Source organism: Myripristis murdjan, chromosome 9 (assembly GCF_902150065.1).
Source record: "Myripristis murdjan chromosome 9, fMyrMur1.1, whole genome shotgun sequence".
In the NCBI taxonomy this organism is placed as follows: Eukaryota; Metazoa; Chordata; class Actinopteri; order Holocentriformes; family Holocentridae; genus Myripristis; species Myripristis murdjan.
This window is the reverse complement of record NC_043988.1, coordinates 17,512,098-17,532,569: the sequence shown is the minus strand read 5'-3', so window position 1 is coordinate 17,532,569 and position 20,472 is coordinate 17,512,098. Positions and strand designations below refer to the sequence as shown.

The following is a 20,472-nucleotide window of genomic DNA, read 5'->3' as shown; positions in this document are numbered from 1 at the left end:
GGTCTTTCCCACGATAAAGCACCTCCCACTAACGCAGAGCCACTCCGAAGATCGTATGTTTAACAGACAAATCACCCCCCTCACAAAAGTCGGTGTTATGAGAATATCCTATTTGGATATAAATAATACGGTTTAGTGAACAGTCCACATTTTTCACGAAGGCCATGTAAAAAAAAGTCTTCCATCAGTCAAAGTGACTGAGTTATTATAACAAAAGCACAGATTTTGTCCCGCTTGTTAACATCAGTTTCATTCATTTATGAGTTTTTATTTTATTTAACTTCTATTTAGACAGGTAATTTCACGGTCTTGTTCTCAATAGAGACATGTCCAGGGCAAACGTTACTAGACATCACTAATTTACAAGCAAACAATTCTGTATATGACAAAAAACTTGAATGTGCAACTGTCCCAGGTTCTGGGTGGAAAATCTCACATCCTGTGAGCAAGAGGAGATAGAGGCAGGAGGCCCCCACTCCATGTGAGGATTTGATATTACCACTGTTTGAGGTTATGTGACTTAAAAATCTTGAGTTACTGTGGTCTGGTGAAAATGGTCCCCTTTCCAGTTGATTGTGCCTTTTCCTTTGTGAAGCAAATATTTCTGTCTCTTTTATATTTAATGCCTGGAAAAGGAGACAGACTGAGCTTCATGTCTGAAATTAGATTATGGTCTGTGTCTTGTAAACCCATGCTGGCTGCTAGTTGGGCATCATGATGTAATAAATAAAACTCCCATACTCTACAATAGCAGCCCTTTTCATGTTTCGTGACCTAAATCAATGAAGCAAGGAAGGAGAATGACTGTGCGACTTATTTTATAGTAAAACTATTCGCCTTGGATCTGTACCAGCACCAGACTGCTTTGATAACAGCATTATTATGGAGCCAATGCATGGCACAAACGGGGCTATTATGATGCGGGCAAGAACCAAGTTGAAAGCACACGCTGCTCTTTTTCCCGTTTGAGAGAGTCATCTTGTCAGTAAAAGATCTATGTTCTTCCTGCTCGCAGCTCTGCTCTCGCGGCAACAAGAACGCGCCAAAATAAGAAAACACAACTGATGACAAGCTGTAATATGTGGCGTAGTTAGCCTGCTAATGAACCTTTGAATCAGTTTATTTGCCAAATCTAGTTTTGGTAGCAAATCTAAAAAGGAGAAAATAGAGTATTTTACCGTGTTACAACTCGCAGACCAGCATCTGAGATGGTTCTGCAAAACAGTGGAAGGTACAAAGCGGACCGGACACAAGCTGGAGGAGAGGACAATCAGTAAGTTGGTTCGCCTAACACTGAAAGTTTTTGTCTGAGTAGCTATGATTAAAATGATAAACATTTAACATTACGTGTTACTATTTACTCCAAATATGCAATGCAAACTACACCAGTAGTCGTAGTAGAGACACGGTTGACAGAAACCGAGGCAGATGACAGGCGCCTAGCTAACCTCAGTTGCCGGGTCCGTGTGTGTGCCACCCAGGGACGATGGCTCCTCGTTGTCGGCCCTCAAGAGACTGGAGCGCAGCCAGTTCACCGACGAGATGGACAGCCGCTTCGGCTTCGACAGGATGAAGGAGCCAGGAGAGAAAACAGGATGGCTGATGAACATGCACCCTGTGGGTACACACTCCTGTGAACCACTGTTGTTGGTTTAAACGTTCGCATTTGCATTTGTGTTGGGACGACATAATCTCAGATGTGATGTGACACGACCTTTTGCTCGTCTGCTCCTTTCAGACAGAGATCCTGGACGATGACAAGAGGATGATCAGTGCTGTAGACTATTATTTCATTCAGGAGGATGGCAGTAGATTTAAGGTGAGGGGTGCATTGGTGAAAAGGCCCTGTGTTGTGAGTGGAGCAAGTATTGTCAACTTTACCTCAACTCCATACTGTGTACAATAAATACCATGTAATAACATGCATAATAAAAATGCAACCAACACCTCCTTCATTGCTCTAATGTATTCCTTCTCATCTTATTGTGTCTGTAGGTGGCCCTCCCATACAAGCCATATTTTTATATAGCCACAAAAAAGGTAAGTCAGAGACATTAATTGGCTCATGTGGTGTTTCGGGATGTGTAGACATTTCCTTAAAGAAAACATGTTCTTTTCATCCAGAACTGTGAGAGGGAAGTCATCTCATTCTTGTCCAAGAAATTCCAAGGAAAGGTGGCGAAGCTTGAAATGATCCCCAAAGAGGACCTAGACTTGGTAGGAATGAATAATGAATGAATGAATAATTTAATGTTGAAATAAACTGATAGTCAGTGATATGAACATCAATATATTGCTGTTGTCAAAAGAAAACTTGTAGCTTTAAAGCATCTGTCCCATGAGTTTAAAGAGACATCATCATTTTTTTTAGCTGCACGCATTTAATATTTGATTTAATTATCAGTTTTGAATGGTTTCATGTCTCATGAAATAATTAATTATTAATGAATATTATATAACAAATATAACCAAAATGAAAACTTTTAACAGTGGAGTTACAAGATTTTAACTGAACAGCCACACAGCTGTGATCCACATCATTAAGTTTGAGCTCTGTGAAGTGTTATTGATGCCGAGCGCTGCAGCTGCACAAACATGTCAACTGCTCTGGCCTGTTCTCTGCAGGCTAACCACCTGGTCGGACTGAAGAGAAATTACATCAAGCTTTCCTTCAACACGGTGGATGACCTGGTTAAGGTCAAGCGTGAGATTTCTCCAGCAGTGCGCAAGAACAGAGAGCGGGAGCAGTCCAACGACATGTACACCTCAATGTTATCAAGGTACTTTGTGTCAATTAGAGAGCAACAAGGCTCATAATGTGCATATTATGTGTAAACCTTAAAACATACTGTTATTATTTTTATTATTCTTTTCTGAGGTTTTTATAGACTCCAATGCCATTCATGTGTCATTTAATTTCAGTTAGCCTATCCCAGTTTTTTGATGTAATTTACTTTTTTTAGTTGACTTGTTAATGTCCCTGTCTGTTTTTCAGTGCCTTGTCAGGTGGCAACGTAACATCAGCAGATGAGGATGGCATGTCCAAGAAAATATCCGACCAGTTAGACAACATAGTGGACATGAGAGAGTATGATGTGCCCTACCATGTCCGCCTGTCCATCGACCTCAAGATCCACGTGGTAAAGATAGTAGAGGTTTATTATTATTTTCATAGGAAACGGCTAAAGTATGAAGACTCACTTTCTGTTATTCATTCTCTTTATTTCTCAGGCCCACTGGTACAACATTCGATACAGAGGCAGCGCTTACCCACCAGAGATTGTACGGAGAGATGATCTTGTGGAGCGACCAGTATGAGGATTTTTTTAATTTTTATAAGCTGTGTTATGTATTTGGATTAATCTGTAAGCATTCATCCTGTGTGCAGTCTTTCTAAAAACAGTCTTTCTCTGCTTTTTAGGACCCAGTTGTTTTGGCTTTTGACATAGAGACCACCAAACTGCCGCTGAAATTCCCAGATGCTGAGACGGATCAGATTATGATGATCTCCTACATGATTGATGGACAGGTGCATTTTATTTCCTTTACATTCACTTTCTGTCACTTCTGTATGTGTCAAAATGACTTGCTTTGTAACCTCCACTAACTGTTTTATTCTTTTAAAGGGCTTCCTAATCACAAACAGAGAGATTGTCTCTGAGGACATTGAGGATTTTGAGTTCACCCCCAAACCAGAATATGAAGGACCTTTCACTGTTTTCAATGAGGATGATGAGGTACGTCAGGGATTATGAAGATCAGAGGTCATCGTCTGCAGATTGTCGATCTCCTGTAGTTAATGAGTCAAATTATTGAGCCTGATCTCAAGTCTGCAGCACACTGTAATTAGGGATGGGCAATAAATTGATTAATTGTCTTAGATTGATGCAAACACAGAACAGCTGAATTGTAAAATCAAAATTTTGACTACATACAATATGGGGAAACAAAGCTGTTGAGCAATACATCAAACAAGCCCCAATTCCCTCATCTACACAGAACGTGCAGCCCAGAAACACGTGGAAATCATCAGTCACATGATTGTGCCCACCAAGATTTTGTTAATAATAGTAGTAGTAGTAGTAGTAGTAGTAGTAGTCAGTGGAAAAACAAGAACAATCTTGATTAAAATCACAAAGTGTGAAAAGTTTAAAAAAAAAAAGATTTATTTATGTTATCCCTGCAACTATAGCCAACATACCTGATGTAGTAGATACAGTTATACAATGCAAATAAAGATGAAAGAACTCAAGAGTATTTGTTACAGTGTAACGGAGATCCTGTGTGCCTATAATCGTAATCCTATGTGGTAACATGACTTTGGCTGCAGGCGGCTCTCATTCAGAGGTGGTTTGATCACGTCCAAGAAACCAAGCCAAACATCTTTGTAACCTACAACGGGGACTTCTTTGACTGGTGAGCTGATATTTCCCAGCTGTCATTTTCTTTGAAATTATTGCATTTATTGTTTTTACCCTCCACTGTTAACCTCTCAGCGCCCCACCTCTCTGTTGTTTTCTGTTCTTTGAAGGCCTTTTGTTGAGACTCGGGCTGCTCACCATGGACTGAACATGCACAGAGAGATCGGCTTTCAGAAGGATAGCCAGGGCGAGTACAAAGCCAGCCAGGCCATTCACATGGACTGCTTAAGGTTTGCATACTTCTGTCTTTGGAAAACAAAGCAAAAAAAAAAAAAAGAAAGAAATTGGAGCATTATGGAGCTGTGCTAAAAAAGAATTGATGCATCTGAGTATCCCGATAAAATTTTTCATAAAAATGTGTCAATTCTTTTAAATTGGATTTGGAATTTTGAATTTTTTTTTTTTTTTTTGTCAGTCTATCACATTTTTTTAATGATATATTTTCTATTTTTTAATTTACACAGCCATCATGTAGCAGGTTATCTTCTGAGTCATACTGATACAATTTCAATCAATTGTGTAATGATACAAATCCTATCATGACCGATGTATTGTGATGCAAATAATAAATAATATAATATAATAAGTAATTATGTTATGACTCTTTTCTGTGCCAGGTGGGTAAAGAGAGACAGCTACCTGCCAGTGGGCAGCCATAATCTGAAGGCAGCAGCTAAGGCGAAGCTGAGCTATGACCCCGTGGAGCTGGACCCTGAGGAGATGTGCCGCATGGCCACCGAGGAGCCACAGGTACCAGCCAGGATTTTAATGAGCCCATCTCACACAGGACATAGTGGTTTTGTGAATGGATTGAAGTTGTTGCAATTTTGTTGACTGATTTTTCTTTCTTTTTTTTTTTTCTTCTCCCTTCTGTCAGACTTTAGCCACCTACTCTGTGTCTGACGCTGTGGCTACCTACTACCTTTACATGAAATATGTTCACCCCTTCATCTTTGCTCTCTGCACCATCATCCCCATGGAGCCTGATGAGGTTTGTCTGTTAGACTAAAATGCTACAGATGACAAACCCTTTTTATGCAACTAGTTTTTCTTAGTCCCCCCCCCCCTCCCCATTTTGTTTTGTGATGTGCTTATGTCTGCCTCTGTTCCCAGGTTCTGCGTAAGGGCTCTGGGACGCTCTGTGAAGCCTTGCTCATGGTGCAGGCCTTCCATGCCAACATCATTTTCCCCAACAAGCAGGAACAGGTCTTCAACAAGCTGACAGACGACGGCCACGTCTTGGACTCTGAGACCTACGTGGGCGGCCACGTGGAGGCCCTGGAGTCTGGAGTTTTCCGCAGTGACATCCCCTGTCGTTTCAAAATGGTACGGTCTATCCCACTTCAACTGAGTGCTTATTCTTCATCTCACTACTTTTCGTATGATTATCATACCCATGTGGGGTAATGATGTTGTGTGGCGTGTTGACAGAACCCAGCTGCATTCGACTTCCTGCTTCAAAGAGTTGAGAAAACGATGCGTCACGCCATTGAGGAAGAGGAGAAAATCCCCCTAGAGCAAGTCACCAACTTTAACGAGGTCAGTCATAATTTATGGTGTTTCTGATGTGTCTCCAGCATTTGCAAAACTATTTATTCATGTGTTAAAAAATGCATGTTGTGCCCTGCTTATTAATCCTTTTTCTCAGGTCTGTGATGAGATCAAAAAGAAGCTGACCTCCCTGAAGGAGGTTCCCAACAGGATAGAGTGTCCCCTCATTTACCATTTGGATGTCGGGGCTATGTACCCCAATATCATCCTCACCAATCGCCTGCAGGTGAGGGAGCTGCACAAGCAACATCAATGTAGACTGTATGAAAAACATAAATGCACATAAGCTCAGTACCTCCATTTTCTACAGCCGTCTGCTATGGTTGACGAGGCTACTTGTGCTGCCTGTGACTTCAACAAGCCTGGTGCCACCTGCCAGAGGAGGATGACCTGGGAGTGGAGAGGAGAAATCAGTAAGTTGGTCTCTTTGTTTGTGCAGCTCTTTAATATAATCAGGAACTGAATTACCGTGCCTCTAGGTTCAGTATTCAACTCCCTTGACCTTTTCTGTATTTTTCAGTGTATATTTAGGGTCGTCACGATGCCAGATATTCAGTAGTCAATGTTTAATTTTATTTTTTTACATTTCACCTGCTGTCATTTTGTGAAACACTTGGTGACCCCTGTCTGAGAAAGCTGCTTAAGTATATAAATAAACTTTATTTACTTGCATTTTTTACAAATTAAATAAGCTTGAAAAATCAAAATGGTTCTTGAGCAAGTAATCAGCTCATTTTCATTAATTCATAGTCCTCAGTGTATTAAGATGCATCTAAATTCCTTTAAACGTCCTTTCGATGTGTCTCCAACCTGGCTGGCGTCGGTCTGTTTGACCCAGAGCTAAACATTTTAACACACTGATTATTGCAGTGATCTGTTGCTGTTTATTTATGATTACAACATGTAGTGGAGTAAGTTGCCCCCCCTGTCTGCAGTGCCTGCCAGCCGCAGTGAGTTCCACCGCATCCAGCAGCAACTCGAGTCAGAGAAATTCCCTCCACTGTTCCCCAACGGTCCACCTCGGGCTTTCCACACTCTGAACCGGGAAGAGCAGGCGAAACATGAGAAGAAACGTTTGGCGGGTAAGCTTCGTTCAGATTCTGTTTATTGTATTAACGTTTATGCTCTGACCAAAGCAATGTCAGGCCGGCTTGATGTGGATACCACAAGCTCCTTTTGGTCCTACAGTCTGCTTTGCAAGCCTTCTATTTGTCCATATCGCCCAGCCCTAGTTGTACTGACCCCGTTTCGCACTCACACACAGTGTAGACAGTGATGTAGTTCTATACTAAAATATCCCGTACCACTTTACAATGAGACTACCCTTCAAAAGGGTTTAGGGTTTTGCCATCTAATGCGTATGTATTTGGGGTTCCTTGACATGAAAAAGTCTGGGAGCCCCCACTCTTACTCTGTGGCTTGATTTGTGTTTTCTGTCAGACTACTGTAAGAAGGCCTATAAGAAGACTCATCTCACCAGGCTGGAGAAGAGAGTCACCACCATCTGTCAGAGGGAAAACTCCTTTTATGTCGATACTGTGAGAGCTTTCAGAGATCGGCGTTACGAATTCAAAGGGCTGCACAAGGTGAGCTCAGGAAAGCTTTCCATATTGTGTTTTTCAGTCTTGTGATATGGCAGTCACTTATGTCATGCCTACAGTGCACAGCTGCACAATTGATTTCAGGTAAGTTTATGTTCCCACAATTAGAATATTATAATTCAGTGTCACAATTTTTTGGCAAAATAATTGGGATTGTTATTTGTGTCATAGTAATGCAGCCCCAATACAAAAATAACAGAATTACTTACACTCCTTTACATGATGTCAAATAGGAGTGTTAAATATGAGTTTTTTTGTCAGTCTTTTGAACACAGAAGTTCCATTCCATTCATTTATCATGGGACATAGCACCTTTTTTTTTTTTTACCTTTTTCTCAGATTTTTTGTTTTCCTGATCTGATGCCTTATGAAGCTATTCTCCCCTTTCTTGGCTTTGTCATTTGTTGTAAACTAATTGTTTTTCACGCTGCCTTGTTCCAGGTATGGAAGAAAAAGCTGTCAGCAGCTCAGGACAGTGGAGATGCTGCTGAGGTGAAGCGCTGTAAGAACATGGAGATCCTCTACGAGTCTCTTCAGCTGGCTCACAAGTGTATTCTCAACTCTTTCTATGGCTATGTCATGAGAAAAGGGTAGGAGTCAACCTCAGTTTATGTCTCAGCCTTGGTCGTTACATCTTGTTGTCCAATATCCTCTAACTTGCACTCCTGCACTGTATATACTCGTAGCCTTTGCCACAGGGGAAATCAGTTTCTGCTGAGGGACAAACATAATCTAATGCTGGTGCTGGTTTGTGGTGCATTCGTCTGTTTGAATCTCCATCAGGGCGCGCTGGTACTCCATGGAGATGGCTGGCATTGTGTGTCACACAGGGGCCAACATTATCACCCAAGCCAGAGAGCTCATTGAACAAATAGGGTGAGTGTTACAATGATAATGGGATAATTAATTGGGGAAATGACCTGTATTACTTAATAACACTTGAAGGCTTGAACCCTGCTTATCCAGTTGGGCAGATGGTCTCTGAGGACACCCATCCTATGATAGGGTAGGCTCATTTAGAATCCAGTCACAGTTCACGTTTGGCAGATGCTTTGATCCATAGCAACGCACATATGAGATATTTCTACACCACAAGCAAAAATCAATTTAGAAGAGAACAACGACATCAAGTGCCATAAAGCTTTGGTTCTGGTCCAAAGGATATAGGTGCTACAAGGTATTGCAAACCAGCCAGTGAGAAGGAGAGGTGATCAAGAGAACCACCCATTTTGCAGCTGGTTCACTCAAGCCTTAAGTTGGACACACCCATTGCCATTCATCTAACAACAGGCAAAAGAACTGCCTGTTACTTCCACAGCATAAACAAAATATCTCACACATTTACAGCAATTTTCAATATGATATTGCCCATTTTGATACGACCCTTATGAGAATAAGTGGCTTGGAAAATGAATGATATTGGTTGATATTTGTCAGGATACAGAATACTAAATATTTGGTTACCCAGTGTACATAGCTCTGCATAAGAGTATTAGCTAAGGATGTAAAACTGTGTAAGTTGTGCAGGAACCCCAAAGGCAGCTGGGAGACCTACATGCTCTCAGACCACAACATAAAGCCCTGCGGATGATAGATAATGCAACACATCCGTTGTTGTCTCAGTTTGACTTTTGGCAAACATAATAAGCCATTAGCAATCAGGAAGATCATTAAGAATTTTTTTAAATTCAGTTACAAACAGCTTCCTCAACTTGAGATAAACACTTATTGCTTATGGTGTCTTTAAAAGCTCCTCTATATCCATTTTGTCCATTATGTGGTGTAATCATAATCAGTAATCCACATTCATAATCTGTATTGCGCAACATTGCCAAGTGAGGTTTCACCTACTGAGCAAGTTCTATTCTGTTCTGTGTAAATTGAAATATATTGTCATGCTTTGGCACCTGTTATACTTTATTCACTTCCACTTCTTTGCACCTTAGGAGGCCCCTTGAGCTGGACACTGACGGTATCTGGTGTGTCCTCCCCAACACCTTTCCTGAGAACTTTGTAGTGAAGACCAGCAACGAGAAGAAGCCCAAGGTGACCATCTCGTACCCAGGGGCCATTCTGAACATCCTGGTGAAGGAGGGGTTCACCAACGACCAGTATCAGGAGCTAGTCGACCCCAGTTCCCTCACTTACCAGACCAGGTCAGAGAACAGCATCTTCTTTGAGGTGGACGGGCCCTACCTGGCAATGATCCTGCCTGCCTCCAAAGAGGAGGGGAAAAAGCTGAAGAAAAGGTATGACAGTAGTAAAAATATAGTGGTTACTTTGTTTTTGTTTTCCCTGTGATTAAAAGTTATGTCAGACTCCTGACTCTTCATTGGAAGGATTTATAGGCTGTCTAGCAAGAAGGAAATGAAATTTGTGAAAGTTTTAGATTTCTCTCTTATGTTTAGGTACGCTGTGTTTAATGAGGACGGCTCGCTGGCTGAGCTGAAGGGTTTTGAGGTGAAGAGGAGAGGAGAGCTGCAGCTCATTAAGATCTTCCAGTCCTCAGTGTTTGAAGCTTTCCTCAAAGGTACCACTCTGGAGGAGGTCTACGCCTCTGTGGCCAAAGTGGCTGATTACTGGCTGGATGTGCTCTACAGCAAGGTAATAATAATAGAACAGCAGTCTGTTAGAAGTTAGTTATATAATAGTTAATGGTTGTTAATTCAGCAGTTTGGAGTAAATTTTGGATATATCAGCTATTTTTCTCTTGTCAATCAAGTTATGGCAGAGCTTTGCTTCCAGACCGTATCCATGTCAAAAAAAAAAGATGATTAATTCACTTGTGGTTGTCCAGGCTGCCAACATGCCAGATGCAGAGCTGTTTGAGCTGATTTCAGAGAACCGCTCAATGTCCAGGAGGCTGGAGGACTACGGGGAGCAGAAGTCCACCTCCATCAGCACAGCCAAAAGACTGGCTGAGTTCCTGGGAGACCAAATGGTGAAAGATGCCGGCCTGAGCTGTCGCTATGTCATCTCCCGCAAACCTGAGGGTTCTCCTGTTACAGAGAGGTGGGGCAACAGTTTTAGGGAGAAACATTGAGCACTGTGGGACAGTCAGAGGGGCTTTTCAAGTTGTGTACCAGCTCAACAGGTTAAAACATCTGCAATCAGGCTTGAGGCTTTAAATGTGATTGGTTTGAGGAGGGAGACAAAGTGAGAATGGAAAGAAACAAATGATTAGCGCCTGAATGATCCAGCACCTGAAAGCAGGCACTGGGTTACACAGTATTATTGTATGCATATAGTTAAGGTGGCTGACAATGATTGACTTGTGCTTCTCTCTGTCAGGGCTATTCCCCTGGCCATCTTCCAAGCCGAATCCAGTGTGAAGAAGCATTTCCTTCGAAAGTGGCTGAAGATGCCGAGCCTGAATGACCTGGACATTCGCACTGTAAGTCTTGAGACTTTTTATGGACGCTGTGTATGCAAGAGTTAAGGAGTAGCAGACTTGTTGCTTTTTGTTGAAAGTGTGTTCATTGTAACTTTAAAAGTTGTGGTATTGTTTTGCCAGATCCTTGACTGGAGCTACTACATCGAGAGGCTGGGTAGTGCCATTCAGAAAATCATCACCATCCCTGCAGCTCTGCAACAAGTAAGAACCCCCCCCCCCCCCCCCCCCCCCAAAAAAAAAAAAAAAAAAAACAACAACAACATTAATTTCTCTTGCACAGGCTGGTTTATTTGCAAGGAAATGTAATATTTTGATTGTTGTGTTGATCATCAGGTGAAGAACCCAGTGCCCAGAGTGAGGCACCCTGACTGGCTTCACAAGAAACTCCTGGAGAAAAATGACATCTACAAGCAGAAGAAAATCAGTGAGCTGTTCACTAGTGAGGGAAAGAGACAGGTAGGCTGGCTGTAGTAATGGCTGGTTTATCTTTTATGTGGAAAGACCCAAATGGAGTGTGTGCGGTCCAGATGATATCATTGTGGCCAGATCAATTGAGTGCATTTCACTTGTCAACAAAGTTGTACATCATCTGAAATTTGAAGCATAGCAGGGGTGGGGAGCTGGATTTCCAGGCATATGGTTAACATGTGAATAGCACAAGCATCTGCCCTGCTCAAAGACATGCACAACAGATGCTTGCCAACATAGGAGCTTACACCGAGTTTCTCTTTGTTGGCAAACAGTCTGTGCAACCTGCCACCCCAAACTGCTGTCCACCTCTGCTCAAAAAGGCTCTTTTGTGTCTCAGGTGGCTCATCAGCCTCTTGAGGCAGGCCAAACCAGGGACATCGAGGACTTTGGCATGCCAGCAAGACCTCTGCAGCCGGTCATCCCAATCAGCACCAAGCGTAAGCGGGTGTCCCATGGAGAGGACAGCCAGGTGGAGTCTCAGGACTTGGAGCTCACCCAATCCTGGAGGGAGATCCTGGGACCCCCACCACCCATGGGAAAAACACGGGTAGGAGCTACAATCTATATAAATATAAATACCTGCCATTCTGTGTAAACGTAGGATGTGTTTCATCAGAAATGTACTGAAGATGTGTAGTCTTTTCACTCAAGTTCAGAATGTTTAATAATGTACATTATGAATATTAGAAAAAAAACTGAGGTTACAATTAAGTAGATATTTTCATGGATGCTTAGAATAAATGTTTTTGACAGTATGAAAAAATTTATAATTTGTATTGTCCCAAATTTCAACGGCTGTGGTCTCACATGTTATCTCCTCACAGGAAGAGCGTCTCGTGTGGCTGCGCTACCATAAGAAGAAGTGGGAGCTGCAGCTGAGGCAGAGGAAGGAGAGGAAGAAGAGGAGGAGACTTCTGGATGGGGATGCCCAGCCTGTGGGCGGAGGGGTGATCAGAGATGGACCCACCACCGGCCTGGGAAGCTTCCTCCGCAGAACAGCACGCAGCATCCTGGACATGCCTTGGCAGATTGTACAGGTGGACCAAACTCCTCCCAACCCTCACACGCCTGAAACTGGACCAAATCCAAAGTAAATTGACCAGTGTTGTTAATGCCATAATGACTCGTCTCACCTAACGGGATGTTCTGGCTCCTGCTCCCCCAGATTGCCGAAACCAGTCACCCTGGTTTGTACAAGTTGTGGGCTGTGATTGGAAATGATCTGCACTGCATGAAGCTCAACATCCCTCGCATTTTCTATGTCAATCAGAAAGTCCCCAAGCAGGAGGAGGGAGTTGCATACAAAAAGGTAAACAAAGCTGGTGCAGTTTTAAAAAATCTGCATTTACTAAACTTACTTGATAATTATGTATTGTTATTGCAACAAGTAAATTTTAACAAATCTTTTGGTCTCAGGTGAACCGATTGCTGCCTCGCTCCAACATGGTGTACTACCTGTATGAGTACTCTGTACCAGAGGACATGTACCAGGAGCACATCAATGAGATCAACGCTGACCTGTCTGCCCCGGACATTGAGGGCGTCTATGAAACACAGGTACGACATGTAGACCTTGTGTCTTCATTCTCAGTGTTTTCTTTGTGTGTCTGTGAATCAGCTGTAAACTGGCAAAACCTTTCTACAGTGGCATTATACTGAAGTCTTCATGTGTTTTTTGCAGGTGCCCCTGTTGTTTCGGGCGCTGGTGCAGCTCGGCTGTATGTGCATGGTCAACAAGCACGTCGTGAGGGACCTGGCCGGCAGGGAGGCAGACACCTTTGACCTGGAGCATTTGGAGATGAGGTCACTGGCCCAGTTCAGCTACCTGGAACCTGGTACATCCTGTCTCTCGCACCGATAGCTCTCACATTGATCATGCTGATAACATGCAAGCTATGTTTTGACAGAACTATTTGCTCAAACAGCTCAGTTGCTCAGTAGATCAGATCCTCTAGTCTATATTGTGGAATGTACTGAGGGAATATATTGGTAGCTCATTAGGCTGAGGCACATATAAAGTGTTGTGTTGTCATGAGTTCCAATACTGCTCATGAGCTTTTTCAGATCTTGTACCTTCTCTCCCACCTGTTCTGTCTCTCTCCTGTGTATTATTGAAGCAGAAATATCATACAAATAATCCTGTAAAGGTTTTGCATCACTATATTATTATTTCTTTGTCCCTCAGGGAGTGTTCGCCACATCTACCTGTACCACCACAGCCAGGGGCACAAAGCTCTGTTTGGCCTGTTCATCCCTTCACAGCGCAAAGCTAGCGTCTTTGTCTTAGACACAGTAAGAACAGTGAATTATATTTCTTCCACTGCCATCTTGTCGGGGTTTTCACTTTTTTATCTTGTCAACTGAGACTCTTGAGGTGTTTGGACTGAGATGTTAGCAGTAATATACTCCAGTGTCTGCAGAATACAATTTAAAGAACTTTTTATGATACACTATTGATCCTCCACAGGAAGTTTTTTTGTTTGTTTGTTTTTTTTACTTGCCCCCTTCACAGTGATGGTCACAATAGACCCTGTTCTGCACACTAAATGAGGGTGCTTGCTTGCCAGTGTTGGAGCTTGAACCCAGGCCTCCCATTAGAAGGACAGACAGGTTAATAATGTGAAAATAATGTCTGTTTTTACTTTATCAATTCAGGTTCGAAGCAACCAGATGCCCAACCTCAGTAGCCTCTATTCAGCAGAACGTACAGCTCTCCTGGAGAAGACTACCGAAGAGCTCCTGCCTCCAGAGAAACACAACTTTGAGGTCAGGGCTGAAAATGACATCAAGGCAATCCACCGTGCACTGCAGCGCATACTGCTGACATACAAGGTAACTTACATCAGTACTCGTTAAACTCAACCTTTCAGTCTGTTATCATGAAACGAATATGGTATGTGTGCGTTGTTAACCGTGTTCACATGAATAAATTGCTGTTTGATGAACTCTAATGTTTCATCTGTTCTTTACTTTTCTGTAGGAGGAGCGGCGTGGGCCGACCCTCATCGCTGTTCAGTCCAACTGGGAGCTGCGGCGGCTGGCGGCCGGGATGCCATTGCTCGAGGAGTTCCCAGTCGTTCCAGTGCACGTGGTGGACGAGATCAGTTACAATGTGCTTGACTGGCAACGTCATGGTGCCCGGCGCATGATCCGCCACTACCTCAACCTGGACAGCTGCCTGTCACAGGCTTTCGACATGGCCAGGTAGGAACTGCATACTGCTAGCTCTGTGGATCCCCTATTCCCAGTACAAGGGGAGCTCAAGCATAGAAGACAGGGAAGATGGCCCACCATATGTTTGTTTTACTTTAACCTCTGAAAGTAGGTTGTGTATTCATGAGCACAGTGGACTTGCCAGCTAGATGTATACTTTCAGGCCATACACCAGATTTTATTCCACAGTTTATATCCGGACTTGTGTTGCTCCTCAACTGTTAAAGTGATTAATCTCTAGAGACACTTACATGCTCTCTTTGTAGCTGTAGTTTTTAAGAAAGTTTATTTTCAGGTAGCAATTGTTATTATCAGTGTTGAAATGACTTTGCAAACTTGTTATCTCCAACATCTCACCGCTCAGTCTCTCCTTGCTTTCAGATATTACCACTTGCCCGTGGGGAATCTGCCTCAGGACGTGTCGATCTTTGGCTCAGATTTATTCCTGGCAAGACACCTACGGAAGCACAACCACCTGCTGTGGCTTTCCCCCACAGCCAGGCCCGACCTGGGGGGGAAGGAAGCTGATGACAGCCGTCTAGTCATGGAAAGTGATGACAGGGTGTCCGTGGAGATCAATGCCCAAGGGTGCTACTCCACAGGTACACACACACACACACACACACCAAGGACTTACGGTGTACAAATAGATATCTAACAGATATACGTTTCCGTCTGTGTCTCTGTTTTTATGGATCGTGCTGTTTCTTTCAGTGTGTGTGGAGCTGGACCTGCAGAGTCTGGCAGTGAACACCATCCTCCAGTCGCAGCATGTAAATGACATGGAGGGAGGAGCCAGCCTGGGAGTCAGCTTTGATGTCATCCAGCAGGTCTCGTTGGAGGACATGATGTCAGGAAACCAGGGAGCCAGTGCACTTGCCAGCTATGATGAGACTGCCCTCTGCTCCAACACCTTCAGGTGTGTTAGTTTTGTACTCTGGCTACATAAAGTCCATCTGAGTGACAGCCTCTGTTGGCTTTTTGCCTGAACATCATACATGCAACATGTTAGATGCCTGAGTTTTTATCTTTGGTGTTTAACTCTGTGTTGTACACACAGGATCTTGAAGAGCATGGTTGTGGGCTGGGTCCGGGAGATCACACAGTACCATAATGTGTACGCAGACAACCAGGTGATGCACTTCTACCGCTGGCTCCGCTCCCCCAGCTCTCTGCTCTATGACCCTGCACTGCACCGGACCCTGCACAACATGATGAAGAAGGTCTTCCTGCAGTAAGTATCAACCTTGTTGTTGTTGTTGTTTAATAAGAGATAAAATCTTTCAATAGGGAAGAAATGGTTGTTGCATCTCAGAAGTGGCAGGGCATGTTTTTCAGCATAAGTGATATTCCTCAAAGCTGTAATCTGCTGCCCTCTTGGGCTCTGATAAACACTTTCCCTTGCCATGTTATGGTAAATATCAGTTACACATTATTTCCAATAATAAGATGGAAAAATGTAATCCTTTCCTGGTCCTTGCAGGAAATTTTGGCAGGAGGGTGGGAAAGTTATCCTGATACTCATCTTGATATTCTGACCTCTTTTTCCTTACTAACCAGGTTTTGTTTGATTTAAAACTGCATACAGCATCAGATTTTTCCATTACTCATTCTCTGATCCTGGTGTCAGGTTGGTCGCAGAGTTCAAACGTCTTGGCTCCACTGTGGTGTACGGGAACTTCAACAGGATCATCCTTTGCACCAAAAAACGGAGGATAGACGATGCCATCGGCTACGTCGATTACATCACTAACAGGTTGGACATTTATCCATCGCAGTTGATGTCTCTGTGCAGAATCTCAGAACTTTTAAAGAGATGTAATCAGTCCTACCAAAACCAGGGAGAAGTTATTTCTTGTTAGATGTGGTTAGATGTTAGATGTTGTACTTAAGATCCCCACTGTGGAACCAAATGTGCTGTCTCCCTCTCTGTGTTTTTGTTTTTGATCTCAGTGGCAATTTACTTGTGTTTCTAACTATCCCTTGTGCCACATTAGCAAACAGCTCTAATACAATCAAATAATATAAATAAAATTGAGGGAAATTCAAACTCATTCTACCTTAAGAGAGGAAAAAGGAGTTGGTGCAGTTGAATGTCCTCAAAACCTGAAATGCACCTCCTCCGCTGTAACGTGATCTTTCCTCTGTCTCCCTCCAGCATACACTCCCGAGAAATCTTCCATTCCCTCTCCATCTCCTTCTCCCGGTGCTGGGAGTTCCTGCTGTGGATGGACCCGGCCAACTATGGGGGTGTAAAAGGCAAACTGCCATCAAGCATCTTGTATGGAGAAGTGCGTCACACTGTCCTTCCTGCCTTCCAGTCGTTTTAATCAGTTAATATGAAGCTGAAATATAGAAGCTCATTTCCTTCACTGTGGGTTGTGGGTTTTTTTTTAGGACAGAGACACACGGAAGAAAAACAGAGGAGAGGAGGGGGATGAAGATGGCAGTGAGGATGAGGAGGAAGTTGACGGTGAGGAAGATGATGAAGACGGAAAGACAGATGAGGTGGAGGAGCTGATTGAGAGCAACTGGAACATTATGCAATATCTGCCTCAAACGGCGTCCTGTCAGAAATATTTCCTCATGATTGTCTCAGGTAAATAACAATACTGTGCTTTACATGTACATGTAAAGCACATATCATATGTAAATGTGCTACTTTTGTCAATAACAACAATAATAATAATAGCAATTGTTATAATAAACTGTTATAATAATATTTGTTGCATCTGTAATAGGCTTTGGTTTTGGACATAAGATTTTCAGTTCTCTGACACCACATTTTCATAATTTAGGGTCAAATCATCCAAATACAACAGATTTTTTTTTTTTTTTTTTTTTTTTTTTTTCTTTGTCTGGTGTCGTCAGCCACCTCAGTCCTTAATATATTTTCCTCTTGGCTAAACTCACTCACATTCTCCCTCAACCTCAGCTTACATTGCAGCAGTCTACCACAGCATGAAGGAGGAGCTGAGACGTAATGCCCCTGGAGCAACACCTATCAAGAGGCGGGGAGGCAGCCAGGCATCCCAGCAGGCAGTGGGGGACTTGAGTGCTCTTCCTGGTAAGATCATTTTTGGGAGATTGGTTCAAATAATAAAGACATTGGTGTGTTTGTAAGAAACTGAAGATACTCTCAGATTCAACTCCAGCTGGTGTCCATCACATTCAGACCTGTGATTGGTTGATTTTCCTCTCAGGCATGATGTTATTGTAATGTTTTAAATCTTTGCCCCACAGGGATGATCTCCTTCTCCCAGGAGTACGTGTCCAGTGAGCTGACGCAGAACTTTTTCACCATCACTCAAAAAATCCAGAAGAAGGTGACCGGTACGAGGAGTGTGACGCAGCCCTCAGAAATGTTCCCTGTCCTGCCTGGTTCCCATCTGCCGCTCAACAACCCGGCTCTGGAGTTCATCAAATACGTCTGCCAGGTATATCAAAAGACTACAATGTTGTTGGTATAATGTTGAGACTACAAATTGTAGTCCACATTGTATGTCTTAATGTGGATCAGCTCACTCAATGAAACCAATCTGTCATCATCAGACGTGTGTTATTCTCAGAGTGTTGCTCATTTGTAAGAAAATGTCCTTCTGGTGCTCTACAGTTTGGGGATCCTGCTTAGTTTAGAATTGTAGAAGAAATTTGAGGCACTAAAGACAAAAATGAATTTACTTTTCAGCCATTAAGGCCTTAATCTGAGCAAGTATTGGTGGTTAGAAAATTTCAGAAAACTTTCCATAATGGTCAGGGCTTTATTAGCTCAAAAAAAGAGAACATCAAGCCTTTTATTACAGAAAGACTATAGTTTCTTTTGGCAGAGCCACAATAACACAGTATGGTGCTAGAATTTACTATGCTGGTCGTATTTATATAAGTGCCTTTTTAGGTTTATAATCTAAAAATATTACTGTATAGGTAACTGATGTCATGAAGGTAAATGAAGGAAGTTTTTTTTGTATATTTGCAACAGTTGTACTTTTGCTCTGTAGGTCCTCTCACTGGACGCCAACATCGTGAACCAGGTGACCAAGCTGAAGCGGGACCTGCTGCGTCTTGTGGACGTTGGGGAGTTCTCAGAGGAGGCCCAGTTCCGGGACCCCTGTAACTCCTACATCCTGCCAGAGGTCATCTGCCACCACTGCAATTTCTGCCGCGACCTTGACCTCTGCAAGGACCCCTCTATGGCACAGGCAAGGGCTGAGCACCCGCAAAGCATAGTGATAATGTCCCAGTCCTGTTTTTGGAAGCTAAGGAATTAACTTGAAATTATATTTAAATTATATACTTTTGTTATCCACTCATCTCGTTTATTTCATCATCAGCAATCTGTGATTTGTAAATTAGATTAATTAGATTAAATCAGATAAGTGTGTTTCCACAGTATTTAAAGTGTTTTCCTACCTTCAGGATGGGTCTGTCCTGCCCCAGTGGTTTTGCTCCAACTGCCAGGCCCAGTATGAGACGGACTTTATTGAGATGGCTCTGGTGGAAGCCCTGCAGAAGAAACTGATGAGCTACACTCTGCAGGACGTGGTGAGAGGAAAAAAATGCCCATATGGATCTGCAATAGATAATATATGTCAACAAAAATAACAATCTTGAATATAGCAGTGTTACCCAATAGCCAGTTGTTTACTACAATAAATGATATGTCATCTCCCTCACAGCTGAATATCATCTGCATCAGTGAAATGGCCATTATTACACTGATGATAAACATCCTTAATGGTGTTAATGGCTTTTACACAAGTTACCACTGAATGTTTACTTTCTGAGAGAGGTTGTTTTTTTGTTTTATTTTGTTTTGTTTTGTTTTGTTTTGTTTTGTTTTGTTTTGTTTTGTTTTGTTTTGTTTTTTCAGGTGTACAGGCATAGCAGTGGCTTTATGGAAATTTAATATGAGCCATCAGATTGAGCCTGTTGTTTTCAGAGATCAGTATTAAGCTAAAGCTGTGCAAAAAATGTCTCCTTTCAGGTGTGTGTTAAGTGTAAAGGGGTGAAGGAGGCAAACATGCCCCTCTACTGCGAGTGTGCCGGAGACTTTGACCTCACATTCCCAGCCAAGGTTTCTACTCTTAAGTCCAATATTACATATTTATCATAATTGATAAGCCTATATGATCTTTCAAACACTGTTTGACACTGTATTTTTCATTATTTCTCCCATTTGAAGAACTTCTTCGATCAAATTCAAGTGTTTCGGAACATCGCATCGCACTACAACATGAGCTTCCTGGAGGAGACGATCAACTGGCTGCTGGTTATGAGTCCACACAGCTCAAACTCTCACTAAGTGTAACATCCACCACAGACATCATTATTTCCCTGAACTGCTGTGCTGGAGCCAACTGCTAATTCTTTTTTAATACAGGAAGCACTTCTGAAATTATCAGGCCTGGTGGTGTGTGATTAGGACATTTTTGAGCCATTGCACAAATTGCTTTGTGGGTTAGAATAGAGATGGAGGGTTTGTACATGCATTTCCAGTCATGATTGTGTTTTGTCATAATTATGTGAATGAATTTCATGTTTTTGTTGACTGTGTCAATAAACATTTTTCTAAACGTATAAACTGATTTTCATGTTCTTTTTCTGCTGTGAGATCCGCTCAGTGCTGTACTTAAGACTCATTCATGCATGATGTCAGAAGTTCACTGCTGAGTGTCATCGAGACATGAGACCATCAGTCGCACACTGACATTGTTTCCTCCTCAACTGGCTGCTAATGTATCGGTAAGAGTCACCATCGCTTATTCACAGCATGTGAGTTACATTACACTGACTACACCCCCATTTATTATCTCAAAGTGCT

The 20,472-nt window shown here is 42.6% G+C and overlaps 1 protein-coding gene across 1 annotated transcript; it reads left to right on the top strand.

The window, feature by feature from the left end:
- The first annotated feature begins 1,059 nt into the window (after positions 1–1,059).
- On the top strand, positions 1,060–20,226 carry pole (polymerase (DNA directed), epsilon). The gene is made up of 48 exons (XM_030061003.1): positions 1,060–1,273; positions 1,482–1,617; positions 1,739–1,819; positions 1,996–2,040; positions 2,125–2,217; positions 2,626–2,780; positions 2,996–3,140; positions 3,232–3,312; positions 3,422–3,529; positions 3,627–3,737; positions 4,331–4,416; positions 4,532–4,651; positions 5,039–5,171; positions 5,299–5,412; positions 5,535–5,747; positions 5,853–5,960; positions 6,070–6,198; positions 6,283–6,385; positions 6,908–7,054; positions 7,413–7,558; positions 8,015–8,163; positions 8,357–8,449; positions 9,520–9,822; positions 9,982–10,177; positions 10,371–10,585; positions 10,865–10,967; positions 11,088–11,168; positions 11,301–11,423; positions 11,776–11,985; positions 12,263–12,475; positions 12,604–12,747; positions 12,855–12,995; positions 13,120–13,273; positions 13,624–13,730; positions 14,094–14,270; positions 14,419–14,642; positions 15,033–15,253; positions 15,366–15,570; positions 15,712–15,885; positions 16,282–16,407; positions 16,810–16,942; positions 17,049–17,250; positions 17,587–17,718; positions 17,895–18,088; positions 18,650–18,850; positions 19,068–19,193; positions 19,636–19,725; positions 19,834–20,226. Exons 1-48 carry the CDS (start codon positions 1,209–1,211, stop codon positions 19,951–19,953), a joined length of 6,876 nt encoding a protein of 2,291 aa, XP_029916863.1. The 5' UTR covers positions 1,060–1,208; the 3' UTR covers positions 19,954–20,226.
- The last annotated feature ends 246 nt before the right edge of the window (positions 20,227–20,472 follow it).